The sequence below is a fragment of the Stigmatopora nigra genome, chromosome 15, assembly GCF_051989575.1.
Source record: "Stigmatopora nigra isolate UIUO_SnigA chromosome 15, RoL_Snig_1.1, whole genome shotgun sequence".
In the NCBI taxonomy this organism is placed as follows: Eukaryota; Metazoa; Chordata; class Actinopteri; order Syngnathiformes; family Syngnathidae; genus Stigmatopora; species Stigmatopora nigra.
Genome location: NC_135522.1, coordinates 5,425,670 through 5,440,066, shown reverse-complemented (window position 1 = coordinate 5,440,066; position 14,397 = coordinate 5,425,670). Strand labels below are relative to the sequence as shown.

General features: G+C 41.8%; 1 protein-coding gene across 7 annotated transcripts in view; it reads right to left on the bottom strand.

Moving 5' to 3' along the window:
* Positions 1 to 14,397, bottom strand: part of srcin1a (SRC kinase signaling inhibitor 1a) — a 78,339-nt gene that overhangs the window by 14,799 nt on the left and 49,143 nt on the right. For 5 of the 7 annotated variants that reach the window (XM_077734057.1, XM_077734056.1, XM_077734055.1 and 2 more), the window contains 10 exons: positions 12,190 to 12,222; positions 11,144 to 11,484; positions 7,687 to 7,713; positions 7,424 to 7,619; positions 5,703 to 5,998; positions 3,366 to 4,153; positions 2,968 to 3,069; positions 2,610 to 2,737; positions 1,573 to 1,593; positions 889 to 1,049 (listed from right to left, as the gene is read on the bottom strand). In XM_077734057.1, the coding sequence (XP_077590183.1) occupies positions 889 to 1,049; positions 1,573 to 1,593; positions 2,610 to 2,737; positions 2,968 to 3,069; positions 3,366 to 4,153; positions 5,703 to 5,998; positions 7,424 to 7,619; positions 7,687 to 7,713; positions 11,144 to 11,484; positions 12,190 to 12,222 (2,093 nt within the window). Of the gene's footprint in view, positions 1 to 888; positions 1,050 to 1,572; positions 1,594 to 2,609; positions 2,738 to 2,967; positions 3,070 to 3,365; positions 4,154 to 5,702; positions 5,999 to 7,423; positions 7,620 to 7,686; positions 7,714 to 9,124; positions 9,569 to 11,143; positions 11,485 to 12,189; positions 12,223 to 14,397 lie in introns of those variants that run through there. The other 2 variants (XM_077734058.1, XM_077734060.1) reach the window with 2 other exon arrangements.

The window sequence follows — 14,397 nt, the reverse complement described above, 5'->3', positions numbered from 1 at the left end:
TCAAAGATGAAAGCACCTGGTAAGGAAGAAGGATGCATTATGGATGAGTTTCATGTTCCAGGAAGTAAAACAAGCCTACTCGCATTGCAGATGACCCCCATGCGGTCGCTCCTACAAAGCCACTACCGGGACGCGCAGAAACGGAAGATAGCATTAACATATTATATAAAATATTAAATATTGACAATCCTAATATTTACATAGGAGCATGATGGTGAAGAATCCCGATTTGGGATCGGAACATGGTTGAATAAGTCATGAGGCATGTCAAATGCAAGCTGTGGGTTGTCAAGTTGGTGAGTATATGCCTGGCCTTCACTGTATGGATCCGTGGAAACATGAATTTTCAGAGCTAAATCTCCTAGTTTAAATGAATTTGTTAACTGACTTGGTCAATGGTGGGCTATGATTTTACATTTTGAGTCTTGTGATCAATCACATTAAAAAAATATATCAAAAAATCGATTACTTTAAAAATAATGGGGGAAAAAACAATATTCTTTCAATATCGACAATCTTCCTTTAAATTATTTCGTCAAACATGAAGTCAACACATTAACTTTAGTAGCCCAAAATGGGATGGGCCAGATCTGGCCCCCATGCCACCAGTTTGAGAGCTAACCAATGAAAAAGGACCACTTGACTGCAATCAACTGGTTACGATATTAAGATATCAGATTGGTGAAAATGTATTCTATGCACACCAGGTCTCTATGGGGTTTAGTTTTTTTTTTAAGACTAAAAATAGTCACTTACCCTTGAGGAATGCATACATTTTGTTAAATGTATAAAAAGGAATACAACCCAGAGAAGTTAATGATTTTTCTTTGGGGTGATATCACACCCAACTGTACTGCAATTCTAATGACATCTACAGTTTAACAGTACCTGCGTCTTACGCAGCTGTCCCAGCTGTTTCCGCAGGTCATTAGCATTCTGCTGCAATCCGTGCAGGTGTAACTGCATCTGCAGCCGGCTGACGTTGTTCAACGGCGTGGAATTGGACGGCGGCGGAGGCATCAACGCCAGCGGGGCCGACGGCGTGTGAGCTGCCGAACAGAACGGGACACGGGACGGAGGGTTCACGGTGAGGTCGAGGCCGGTTGATTCATTCAGCGGGCGCCGATTGGCCCACGGGACACACGAAAGCACACACACACACACATAGGAAAAACAAATACACACATTCAGAGTGTGGATGAATATATCCACAAAACTCTAATGGCTCACTGGAGATATGTGAGCTCATGCTATTAGTAAACCCATTCAGAGGTGCAATTAGTTGGCCTGGTGGTGACACACATGGGGGATAACCATGCTCTTATCTAAAACACACCGCCAAGGGAATAAAACCAGCTCCAAATGCGTATACACACACACTCACACATACACACATAGCAGCCTTCTGGCAGTGTCCTTTGGATGACCAAACAACAAAGAGAAAACCCAGTAAAAAATTTGGAGACAGATAGAAAAGGGGGACGAGGGAAGGGCCTCTGCACTATTCTGGGGGAGGAAGACACCCAAACAGGAGGTGGGAGAAGGGCAAAGGAGAAATGAAATGGCAACTACCTTTCTTCTTTAGCCGTCCCGCTGGAATATAAAAATATCCAGTTACTACTCAGATCGTATGACCAGTGTGGTGTTTTCAAATATATACTTGAATGCGGCTTGACTGTCTGTATTTTGATTCTGCAGTTTTTTGGGGGAGTTCTTTAACAGATTATATTTTTTTCTTATCCATTGTCTTTTCTTACTCATACCTGTATGCTACAGGAAGAGTGTTGAATTCACCTGGATAGGAATTAGATGGATGAACAGTTTTTGGCGAGCTCACTGAACCGATTCGAACCAATCAACCAAGTCTGGAGTGTTGGGTTTTCACGTGAGTCTGTTTAGAGTTAGTAGATTCACTCAAGCAAGTCTTTGGAGTTGAGAATGTTTTAAGCGAGCTGGCCTATTTCAAAGAATTGTCAAAGTCTGTGGTGTTAAATTGAGCCAATGGAGCAAATCGCCTGAGTCTGGGGAATTTCGAAGGATCTTCCTAACACATGCTGTTCGGCCAATTCTTCTAAATTGTTTCTAACTTGGCTAATTTCCCTGAGTTGGTTCTAACTTTTTCCAATTTAACCGACTGAAACATCAGAACCCAACTCAAAAGCCTTCCTTCTGTTCTTTCCAGTTGGATGGTGTTAGACGTCCAATCCGTTTGATGTGGGAGGTGAACATCTGTTCACTTTAAATGAAAACTCTTAATACATAAATAATTTCTTCACTAGTAGAAATCAAATCCATTCAAAGCAATGGTTCTAGTGACACATACTAGTTAGTACATTTCTCTTTAAAAAGATTATTTTATCAACGCCAAATCACCTGTTATTTACAAGTACTAGCTATTCATTCGCCTCTAATAGACAGGACATCCCCTTGTGATAAACCCATTTAAAAGACTTATAATGTAATTGTTAAAACCCCCCATACTTTGGAGAACATTGAAGTAAATATGTGCCGAGTTGCATTTTTAAATTTTTCTTTAAATCGCTTAATAAGGGGAATTGCAATGATTAATGAGGGAAGCCATTGGCCGAGGTTGACAGGTATTTACTTACTTCCTGTGGCGGAGCCATCACTGTTGGTGTCGGTCTTGTCGCTGGAAGAGAAAGGTAATGTCCGTGAGTAGTCGGCTCCCTGGTCCGGGGGGCAGCCCGCCATCATGCAGAGACGCAGCAGGCCGCATCTGAGGGATCAACGGCCACAGGGCAAGCACATTACAGTGCTAACTCTGACAGCAACACCGAGATGTTACCTCACTCGTAACGCTAATGTCGCTCGGACCTTTTCAAATTCGCAACAGTTTTCTATTGAGTTTTCTAAGCGGGGATTTGGAACACAACAATCCAATGGCGGGTGAAAGAGGTGCCGTGGCAGATAGCAACAAGGAGTCTAGGCAGAGTTAAAAGGTCTTACGTGCTGTCACTGTCTGGCCCTCTGGTCAGCACGCTCTGGACCAGGCCGGTCAGGCTTGCGATTTGTTTCTCCATGGCTTCCATGCGCTCCAGACGGTGATCCCTGTCAGGAAATACAGCCAAGAAACATAGGGTCCAAGCTTGAGAAATCTTAAACAATTTACAATGATGAATAATTTGGTATCTGCGTCAAGGATATTGCATATCTATCAGTTCAATTGTGATGGGAGGCATTGAATGGTCATGCGTTGGAAATTTTAACCTCTTGATCCTGGCTCACTTTTGATTTTTCTGTATTTTAAGGTATTTCAATGAGGAATAAACTCTGCTTCAGGCCGCAATAATACTCAAAAGTAGTAGTAGTACTAAAGGAGTTCTATTTGATAAGTTCCAACTGACCTGCTCGCATCCGCATCCGCTCCAGACAACGAAAAGCCAGGCGTGGCCCTGCCTCCCTCGCCAGGTCCGGCCGTGAGGCACAATGGCTCGGAGCCGGAACCCGATCTGGACTTGGGACTGTCCACGAACACGGAGGAGGATGCAGAGTCTTTGCGAAAATTCTGCCTGACAGGCGAAGCCCTGCTGGGCGAGACAGAGTAGGAGTCTCTGTCCCGGAGGTGCATGTCCGGGATCTTCTGCGGGGACGACGGAGCCATGCGGAAGCCCATGCCAAGGGTGGCCGAGTACGTGTCAGAGTATAGCGACCCGCCGGGTTTGTAAAGGGCGTCGTCCAGTTCGCCCTGCAGGGCGGCGGCCGAGTAGCTGCTGAGCGAGCGCACGGAGCCACGGCGGTACAGGCCCGAGGAAACGGGGAAGGCGAAGGGGTCGCCGATGGCCGCCAGGGACTGCGTTGAGGCGATGCTGAGGCGACCCTCGTGCATCAGGCTGTAAGGGTCGGCGTACAGCGACTCGTTCTTCATCAGCGCCAAGTTCTTGGCCGAGACCTCTTCGTCCGGCTTGACGTCTCGCCGCTCCAAGATGGCGCTGGGGGAGGGCGAGAGGACCGAGTTGGCGGCGGGGTGGTGAGGGTGCCGGGCTTGCTCGTGGGGACCGGCGAAGGAGGGTGGGCGACCGCCGCTGTAAGACAGGCGCGAGCGAGAAGGCGAGCCGGAGGAGCCCGAAGACGAGGGCAGCGTGTTGAGGCGCCGCGTTGGGGAGGAGTCGCGGGATGAGTACACCATTTCCCTCTGAAATTAAGGGGGGGGGGGGGGGGAAGAAAAGTTTATGGCAAAGCATAGTTAAAATGTCAAGAAAAATCATACCAAAGTACCTTAGTTGATTACATTGGATTATTTATTTTAATGCAAGTTTATATTAAAATACTGAAATTCTACACCAATTCAACATGTTTTAGAGAGGTGCCATTTAAATGACTGGGAAGTACAACAGGATGGAGGCTGCATTTAAGCTTCTTTTGCAGGCCATATTTAGTGATGGTTCCATCATTGGATGTGGCCCAATAAAAAGCGGGCCACAGATTTTGTGGAGTGCCATTAAGTTGCGCTCAACTCCCTTTATGACCCCCAAAAGACAAATTATAGGGATGCTTTGCAAAACGCTCTCTCTGGATTTCACAACATAACACCACATAAAAGCTGACAAAATGTATCGGCCATTTTTTGACAAATAAATTCTGCCAAATTTCAGCCATCATTTACCCAATGGATTTCCAGTGGCACATTCACTTCTATTGGTTTTCAAATTTCTATTGGTCAATAATTTGAACCAAAAAGAAGTGTGAAAGGAGTATTTTAAGCCGTATGTGACATACTGTGTACTCTGCTAAGTCACAATATTAGGTACACCTACATGTCTATTTGTCATTGTCACCCTTTCAATGTGCATTGTAAATGACAAGAAATGGCTAAGCAGGGTGTCGTAGTGAATAATTACAAGAATAAAAATCTTTCTCCCTAAGGCCTTTTTTGATCGTCACTGAGGCAGAAATGTGTAAGAAAAAAAAAAGGAAGAAAAAAAACGTTAACACAGCGACTTTGTCGTCAACAGATGGGCGAGTGAAGATAGCAGGCACATTTCCGGGAGGAATTCCTGCTCGAATCACTAGTGAGACAACAACAAGAAAACAGCTATAAATGCTCATTAGTTCTGCTTTAAAGGCTGCAGATGTTAAGACTAAAAACTATAAAATCAAACAATGTGAATGCCGCATGGCAGTCAAGCCTATTTTAATGTCACTGCAACTACTGGATATTCAGACGGGAATACATTTGAGTGAGCTGTTAATCCTTCTAAGCTTATTTCTTCTCTACAGAATGTCCATGTGGTTCAATGTAAATAAACATCTAATATGTTTACATATTAAGGGCAAAGAATGATGATATAATTATAATAGTAAATGTTCAATATATACACATACCAACACTGAATATCAATGTATTTTCTCATATACCCTATTTTAACGACTATAAATCTTACATTTTCTGCAAAATAGACAATATAATATAGGATAATATTATAATCCAGTGTGCCTTATGTATGAAAAAAACATTAAAATGTGTCATTCATTGAGGGTGCGCCTTATAATGCAGTGCGCCTTATAGTTGTGAAAATACAGTATATTCCTTTTGAGCACCATTTTTAAGTACTTCTCCTAATGCTTTTGGATGTACTATGTGAAATGTAAATTTAGAGATGGAAACACACACACACACACACACACACACACATTCATAATATTAGCATCTGTAAGACGTTAGTGTCCGCAACCTGACTCACCCGCAAATCCCCGTTGGCCAGGTGAGCGGCGGCCGGGTAGGAGGCGTAGACGGGCTCCTTGCGGTAGATCTTGATGACGCTGCGGTCTTGGATGTCGCGCACATCCTCCAGCTCGTAGAAAACGTTACGCGCTTCATCTTTGATTAGCACGGCCGTGTTGGGCGATTTGAGCATGCCCGCCGTCAGCTTCTGCGGGAACATGTGCACGATGAGGGCGTGCAGCGTGTCCAAGCTGCTCAGCTCGTGGGTGATGTGCACACGCCGCGTCTCGTCGCCGTACTGCAAGAACAGCACGCCTGCAAAAAAAGGAGAAAAATATATCAGTATATTCAATCCACCTTCTATTATATCATAAACCTTGTACACAGTACTTGCCATTTGATTTAATCACCTTAATGTACATGCAATTATAATCAATGAGGACTACTATGCAGTAGCTGCTTTTTTCTCATTTCCGGTTAAATCTCGTCATACTACATAAAATTACATAACTGTGCGACTTTATTCTTGCATTATTAACACTATTCTTGTATTTTTTCATATTTTCTTTCTTTGGGTGGCTCTCTTATTGAAAATGGTGCTTGTATATCATTAAGAAAAAAAGGTTTATATATATACGTTAAGTGCTGTTTAAACTACATGTATAAACGTGTGTGACAATAAAAATACTATACTTCCTTGGCTACCCTATTTTAATGCCAATGATTTATTAAAATGTTCAAAATGTATATTTTGGAGTACTTCTCTTCATGATGCATCCATCCAGATGATTTCTAGTGATACAATTGTTAAATAAAATAAAAGCCAAAGCAGTAAGGAACGTGGACACTTAATGGAAAATACTGTGATAGATAATGTAACACCTGAATTTGATCTTAGACTTCTTGCACATGTCTTGACGCCTGACTAACCTGCATATTCATCTTGGTAGAGCACGGTACAAACACACACAAAAAAAAACACAAAGCAAAAGAAGAACCAGTCATTAAGTCAGATATGTTTTGGTGATATAAAAAAAAAAAAAGCCCAAATATGCGCATGCAAACTCACTGGAAATAAAAACAAGGCGGGTTATATACCAAGGTTAGCTATTGGCATAGCGGAATCAGTCAATGGAATCAACAGATCAAAATCATTTAAAATTTAAATTTAAGCATCTTGGAGATCATGAGTCGATATTTCCACCAGTAATTTAAATTTGACAAGTCATTCTTGCATACATTATTTCTACCATTGGCAATACAGTGTTTTACAGTGTTTTTTTAAAAGATACAGGTACTGATACCACAATTTTTTAAAATATATATATTTGTCTTTAATACTAAAGTTATTCTACTACTGATAAACTCATTCAAATTCAATGCAGAAAAATGATTGGACAACACAATTGGAAATTCTTAGTCATGTTGACAAAGGCTCCTTTTTTCATGATAACGCAGGTAATGGTAAATTAATTTTCAGAATTAATTATTAATTAAATGATCCTCACAGGGGGTGCTGGAGCCTATGATAGGGAGACACCCTGAATCGGAGGCCGGCCGATTTCAGATTAGAAAAGCCCAATTAGCACATCTGTACTGTATTTTTTTAGTACGACTTGATACCCATGAGGCTATTGTAGTAGTAGTGATAGCGATTTCAGCCACGCACGCTAGTCAATTGACACAAACTACTCTGTTATGCCAATGAAGATTTAAATGGAGAAGGACAGGAAGGCTCACCTGGAGACCGAAGCTTGTTCTGGCTGGCGGAGCGAGAGAGGGGCAGACTCTGGCGGAACCGATTCATCCTGTTGAAACCGATGGGCACGTCGGCCTCGGACATGGTCTCTAGGGACTCGGCGGAGGCGAAGGAGAGCTTGGCGGCCTGGTCGGCCAGCCCCGATTGGGTGGATTGGGAATGGCGGGGACTGCGGCTCTGCGGGAGGGAAAAATACACAGTCTGTAACACTCAATCTTGACATTATACTTTTTGTAACACTTACCTTAAAGCTCCAGTAGTTGGGTTGTTGCTGCATTGTTTAGGGAGGCAATGAAAAAGAAAGAGAAGACAATTTTAGTTGGTGGAATCAAATGTTGTTCTAAATAGTGCCATCCAATCGTGTGAATTGAAATGTTTGTTGCTAAAAGAAGTCAGTGGCAAGCCAAGCAAGGTAAAGTGCGGCACTGGAGATGTACCTTGCAGATGACTCGCTTCAAAGAAAAGGGACTATTGGGCAGCTTTCATGAATTTTAATATTAAATCCCAAGCCTCATTCCACCGCTTATTCTTCTTATCTGCAGGCGATTCTGAGTATTCAGTCAGTCGCTGCGAATTAATATATCCTGACGCGCAAATGACGGAATTGGTTTTATGGTTATGACTAGACTAGAGATTGGAATCCTGAAGCTCAGAATTGTGAAGCAGAAAGAAAAATGAAAATAGGACACTTGGAAAAATCCAACCAAATACTAATGGTAATAGCCAACATCATTTTAGTTATATTGACAGTTACTTAGTTGCAATTGAATCATGGAATCAACTCAATCTGGTGACTGACTTTGGGAGAAAATACACCATTGATTGGTCGCCAGTCATCCATAGGGCAAGGACAGACACCCATTCACAATCATACCGCCTGAACCAATATCAGGCCACTGAACCATTAGAACATCAGTGACCTTGTCCTTGAAAGGATTAAACGTAAATGCTACCTAATAGAAGTAGCTTTACCATATACTCTTACCAAAGACACAAGTAAGTAATGAATACCTAGTAATCAATAACGATGCTTTAAAGTGTAGTTGGGAAACCAGTTTTAGGATGAATTAATTGTTTTCCCCAAGAAATTGAATTAAAAAGAAAAAAAATAATGACAGATCAGTACAAGAAATCCCTGTTGATTCTCCAAGCGCATCGCAAATATCTCCTCAACTCATCTCCTCAACTTTATCGACTGAATTGTGGCAGGCCAATTAGAGTCCGAGCCATCTCTCCTTGATCCTCGGTGGTGCCGGCGGGAACTATTCCCCACGGTGGGCTTTCCCATTTTCCCGAGAAGAATGTGTAGAAAGGAAAACTGGCCTGCCGCACATCAGGCACAGAGCCGAGTGAGTGTAGCGCTGCGGTACCTGAGCGGCATGTAAAGCAGCCTGACTTCTCCCCTTCCTCCACTGACAATGTCGTCATCCTTTAGCACCCCCATCAGCTTTCACATCACAATCGTTTCTACTTCTTTCCCTCACACTAACACACACATACACACATCACACACCCTTTTAAACATCTGCATAGCTGTAACCTTCCCAAAAACAAACAAACAAACCAACAAAAATCCAACAATGACGCATGCAAGCAGCTGCTTTCGCTTGACGGTCACCACGACAACCACAACAGGTAAAGGAGACTTCCATCACGCCATGTATGAAGAAGTCCAGCCTCACCTGCACCAGTCCACCTCTCCGTTCATCCTCCCTCGTCCGTCAAGCACGACAAGGTGTCCGTCTTCCCCCGTCCGTCACCATCAGACATTTCTTTAAATTCACTGCCTGATCCAGACTGTTTTTTTCCCCTCTCACCGCTGAAGGCTAATTGAGCAACGGACAGAGTGGCGGCGGCGGCGGCGAGCTCGCCCAAGCGCTGGCGTTGGCGCTCGACTCTCTCCGGCTCCTTCCTGGCTCCTCCCTCCTCTATACCCAAAGGATGCGGGGCTTTTGGCAGCGTCCTCAGAAGCCCCCTCGACGGACCTCCACACTAAAAAGCACCATGTCGCCTCTGTTCGTGGTTTGGGGGGCTTGGCTAATGTGCCGTTCCCGCTCGCCTGACCTTTGCAACGTGATAGCCTCGCTTGCCTCAAGTGGGGAGGGTTGCCACGGCAACTGTGGACTCCACTTACCCCGCTCTCTCTCTCTCTTTCTTTCTCTCTCTCCCTCCTCCATCTTCCCCCTTTTTATCTCTCCTTTTCAATTCTTTACCTTTAACCCTTTCAGGAATAGCAGGGACTTGATTGGACAGTTTTTTAACAGTTAACGCTTATGAATTTTAACCCATTAAACCAGCAAATATTTTTTAAGTAAGTTAATTTATATAAGTTTATTTAATAGAATGCTTAGAACGCTTTTTCCATTTTTTTTACATTTAAGAAGCTCATCCCTTCATAAGACAAGTGACTATTTGGGGTCATTTAAAGAAATTAAAATAATGATTAAAGTCTATATATTAATGATGTTTTAAAAAATAATATTTTATGATTATAAATGCATTGAAAATGAATTAAAAATAGTGGGGAAAAAACAAAAACACCCGATATCGACCTAGGTAAGTAGTTTTGTTTTTTTCATGTCCAATTCAGTTAAACCTGGAAATCTGGCTGTGAATGCTAATTTGATTCGCCCACCGCTCAGTGGGCGTCCATTGCTGTCAATGTGAATTAAATGAGCTTGGTGGGGTCTCAAATTAGATGTTGACAATTTGCAATCAGTACACTACATTTGTACAGTAAAACTATAATACAAATTACAGTTTAAAAAACTACTCCGCTCTCCATAGATAACAATACTACAGTACAGTATAGTTCTCCAATACACTTGTAGTTGTGGTCACACTAACCACTCAAACACTGCATTGTGGTTCTTTTTCATCGTAAAGATACAAAGCGCATCTGTCAGGCTCTCTGCTGTTACTAGTTGGCTTTTATTCCCTAAATGAACATAATTATTGATTGAGAATCAGTGGAGAGAGTGTCCGAAGGGTCACATAAAGATTACGTAATGCGTCTTAAAATCCATTGCTATACGCAACATGATGTTATCTGTCTTCCAATAAAATGTCTGTACAAATGCGCATGGCCGTTTGATAAGGTTTAGCGAAATGGAATAAGTTGCAGTAAAGACAATAAAACGAAGGCAAGGGGTCAACAATTTTCAATTGTTATATCTCGCAAAACAGCTTTTAAAGTGAATTACAGTAACGTTAAAAAAAATAACTATTATAATACTGAAACTAGGAAATAGATCAATGCCCTTCTTTCTATTATTACTGCTATAATTTAATTTCTAGTAATAATTTGATGATAGACCAAAAGTGACTTTTTTACATTTACAACTTAATTACTTTGAAAATTTTATCAGTTTCAGTACTTTTAAAAAATGCTATAAAATAAGGAACATGACCAGCCACCCGACTATGAAATATGAAACTATGGCTTAATAATTGAACAAATTACTTGATAATAGACATTCAAATGGACTTCACTACCGTGAATGGCACTTAAGAATTGGACATCCATTTCTGTCAGTGGCAGCGAATGAAATAATTGTTTATATTGTCACCCTACATTACAGGCAGACGAAACCAATATGTTTCATCAGTGACAGCTAATACGCATATAAACCAATGAGTTACGGTATAACTTCCCACCACACACACACAAAACTTAAAAAATGATGAAGTCAAGCGCTTACCTGCTCTCTCGCCGCCCTCTCCGAGGCTCCTCTCGCACTGGCATGCGACTGCGAAGGCGACGGCGGGTTGTGGTGCTGATGCTGCTGATGCTGCTGCTGCTGTTGGTGGTACTTGCTCTTCAGGTGGTCCATGAAGGCATCCCGCTTGCGTTCCATGTCGGCCTTGTGCAGGTTGGTGAGCGCCTCCAAGCTCTGGGCCGCCGTCACCGTGTGCCGGTGCTCCGACGTGTGCACCAGGCCCACGTTGGAGAAGCGCCTGCCGCTATTGCCCAGAGTCCGATACTCCCGCGGGTACTCCAGGTCATCTGTGGAGATCATGTGAGTGCCGCCTCGCTCCGGGTCTGAAGGGGAGGGAAACGGAGGGGGGAGGTGGGAAGTCGCCGTGAGAAAGAGAAAAGTAGTTCCACAACAAAATGGGATGAGATAATAGACATCAAGGCCCTTCCCGCATGAGTATTGATTCTAGACTGCTAGCAAAGAAAGAAAAATGGCGAGCAAAGAAGGAAGGCTATTCCAATGAATCAAAAACCAACGTTTTGCCGTTATGTCATTCTAAGCGCCTTTAAAGATCCGCTGCCAATGGAGGAAGCGGCATATTTGTTTGCTCACGGTCGCTTTTTGGATGCCCTTCAAACTGGTTTTTCAAGGCAAGTATTTTGCATTTTGCACGAAACTTAACAAACAAACAGTATACAAACAATAACTATTAACATTCAAACTAAAGGTTGTCTAGAAAAAACAATAGTTTAAATTAAATAATAAATTATTAAAATATTAAAACAAAGGATAGTTCACTAATATTGTAACTGATTTGATGTTATTTCATAAATTTGACATTGAATACCATTAAAAATGCCATTTACTCAGTGGTTTCCATTGATACCCCTAGACGTCCAATCACAGCAAATGGATGATTAGACAACAGGTGATTGGACATCTATCATTGGCAATAGCACTGGAGTGATGGACAGCACAACCCAAACATTTGAATCAAATGAATGGAAGAAAACAAAGATGGTGGATGGAAATGTTGCTGTGTGAGTTACCTTGTTTGGGATAACAGGCCCTGCTGGCATGTGCTGCAAGAGAAACATGCCAAGGGTTAATTCACGTGTTTGTGCACAAACACGTGCAAATAGACAAAACAGTAACAGGGAAATGCGCTATTAAGACTAATAGCACTTTCACAATTAGTGAATGCATAAATTATGCATTCACACACAACACAGTTGACCATGAATGGATTTGTGAAAACATCAAATTTGTCTTTCCACACAATCAATAGACAGTTTTCATATGGTATAGGATTATTTTTGATTATTTTAAAAAGAATAAAAACAATATATCTGTTTTCAACATTATCCTTGATGTATACATGCACCTGTTGCATTATTTTCCAAATTTGACTTTGATTTTGACCTAAAAGTTCTGAAAAACTGTGATTTGTGCTTTTGTATTTATCCTCATGAATAAATGTTCTACTGTCTGAAACCGCATTTTACAGAAGAGATGTGTTAGCAAATAAAAAACTATTTTTTATGAGTCTATTACACACAAATCTTAAATAAACTATCATGCGATGAACATCATGTTAGCCATTTTTCTTTGGTCACTAAATGCCTAGAAAGCATCTCATTTTTTCGGTGTTGTATAAATGGCCTTCTACCAAATCACATTTGCAGCGATGAAATCCAAATGTGAAGCTCTCCAAATCTTGAAATACAAGGAGTGAAGGACTGCCATCACCCCACTTAACCAGTCTATTTATCGTGCCCTGGTGTCCATTACACGATGAAGTGATGATAAACGGAGGTGAAGCGGGCCGGTGGCTTGATAGCATTAGCATCGAGCAGATATCCACTTTGCACTTCATTAAGCGGTGGCGCGTGTCGGCTAACGAGAAGACCGACTCCAGCGCCCCTTGGCACGGCTCTGCAAAAATAGCACGTGTGCACCTCCGCTCGGAGGGAAAAAGACTGGAATGATAAAATGATGACTGTGTGCAAGATATTAAGTTTGGCAGAAGGTTAGAAAGAAGAAAGAAACTTTGCAAAGTGCAGATAGAAGGCCATGGTTGTTATAAGTTGCGTGGGTGGAGATGGCCAAGACGAGAAAAATGCGCCTAACTATATTTCAACAAAAGATTGCAGACAAAGCCAGAGAAAAGAACATTAGATGCTGGACTGTGGAAAGTAAATGCGGTAACCTTGACAATAGGGGAGAACATTGGAAGTACTACAGTAATGGTTCATTTTTTTTGCATGCTTTACCTGGTAAAGCATCCTAAAACTTTAAAAGTTTACCACCTATAGATTCACACAACAATGGTGCTGCAGCCATGCAAGGAGCTGCCAACCTATTAGGGGAGAAGTGCCTTGCCCTAGGGGACTTTGACAGTGGGCAGTCGTAGCCTGGAATCAAACCACTGACCCCACGGTCCCAGGACGACCCCAGAAGAAGAGCTAGTTCACCATTTGACCAATTATACTGTATATATTGAATAGTATTCACAGTGTATGTTGTGAGGTTTGTTAGTAAAATATATTAGAAAATACCTCGGTGAATTACTCACCTTATTAATGATTGCAATTCTCCTTATTAAGTGATAAAAAAACATGCAAATGTAAGGAGGCACATATTTACTCACATAGGGCGCACTTAAAAGTCTAAAATTTTGTCCAAAGTGGACAGGGTGACCAATCAGTATACATTAAATTCAAGATTTTGTAGATGGGTTGATTGTCTGGCGACATTGCTTGCTGACATGCTATATCTAAAGGCTGAAAAGGCAGACGGGTGAAAGGGGAATGTGCATATCATGCTTAAAGCATGACAATGCAACAATTTGAAATGATCAAAAACTAAATACAGAAGAACGTATAAGTTGACAGGTATGTTATTAAAAACTAGTGCTGGTACTAACGTTGGTTCAAATGGATTAGACTTCTAGCTCCATTATATTGGCAAATAATGAGCATGATAGCAATTATTTTCCATTCAAGTAAGTGTGGAGTAATTTAGAAGTAGTATATTAAAAACTAAAATTAAATCCAGCGTTGGATTCGGTATCAAGAGCTTAAGAATGCTGTCGATGCAACACGAATAACAAAAGCCATGAATAACGGTGGACAATCTTTTCCGAATATGATCGTTCAATTGCTGCAGGCTGTCAAAAAGGATTGAACATCTACAACTTTAAATAGAATTCATTTGTGCATATCTATCATTCATGTAGAGAGAGAAAAAAAAGTCCA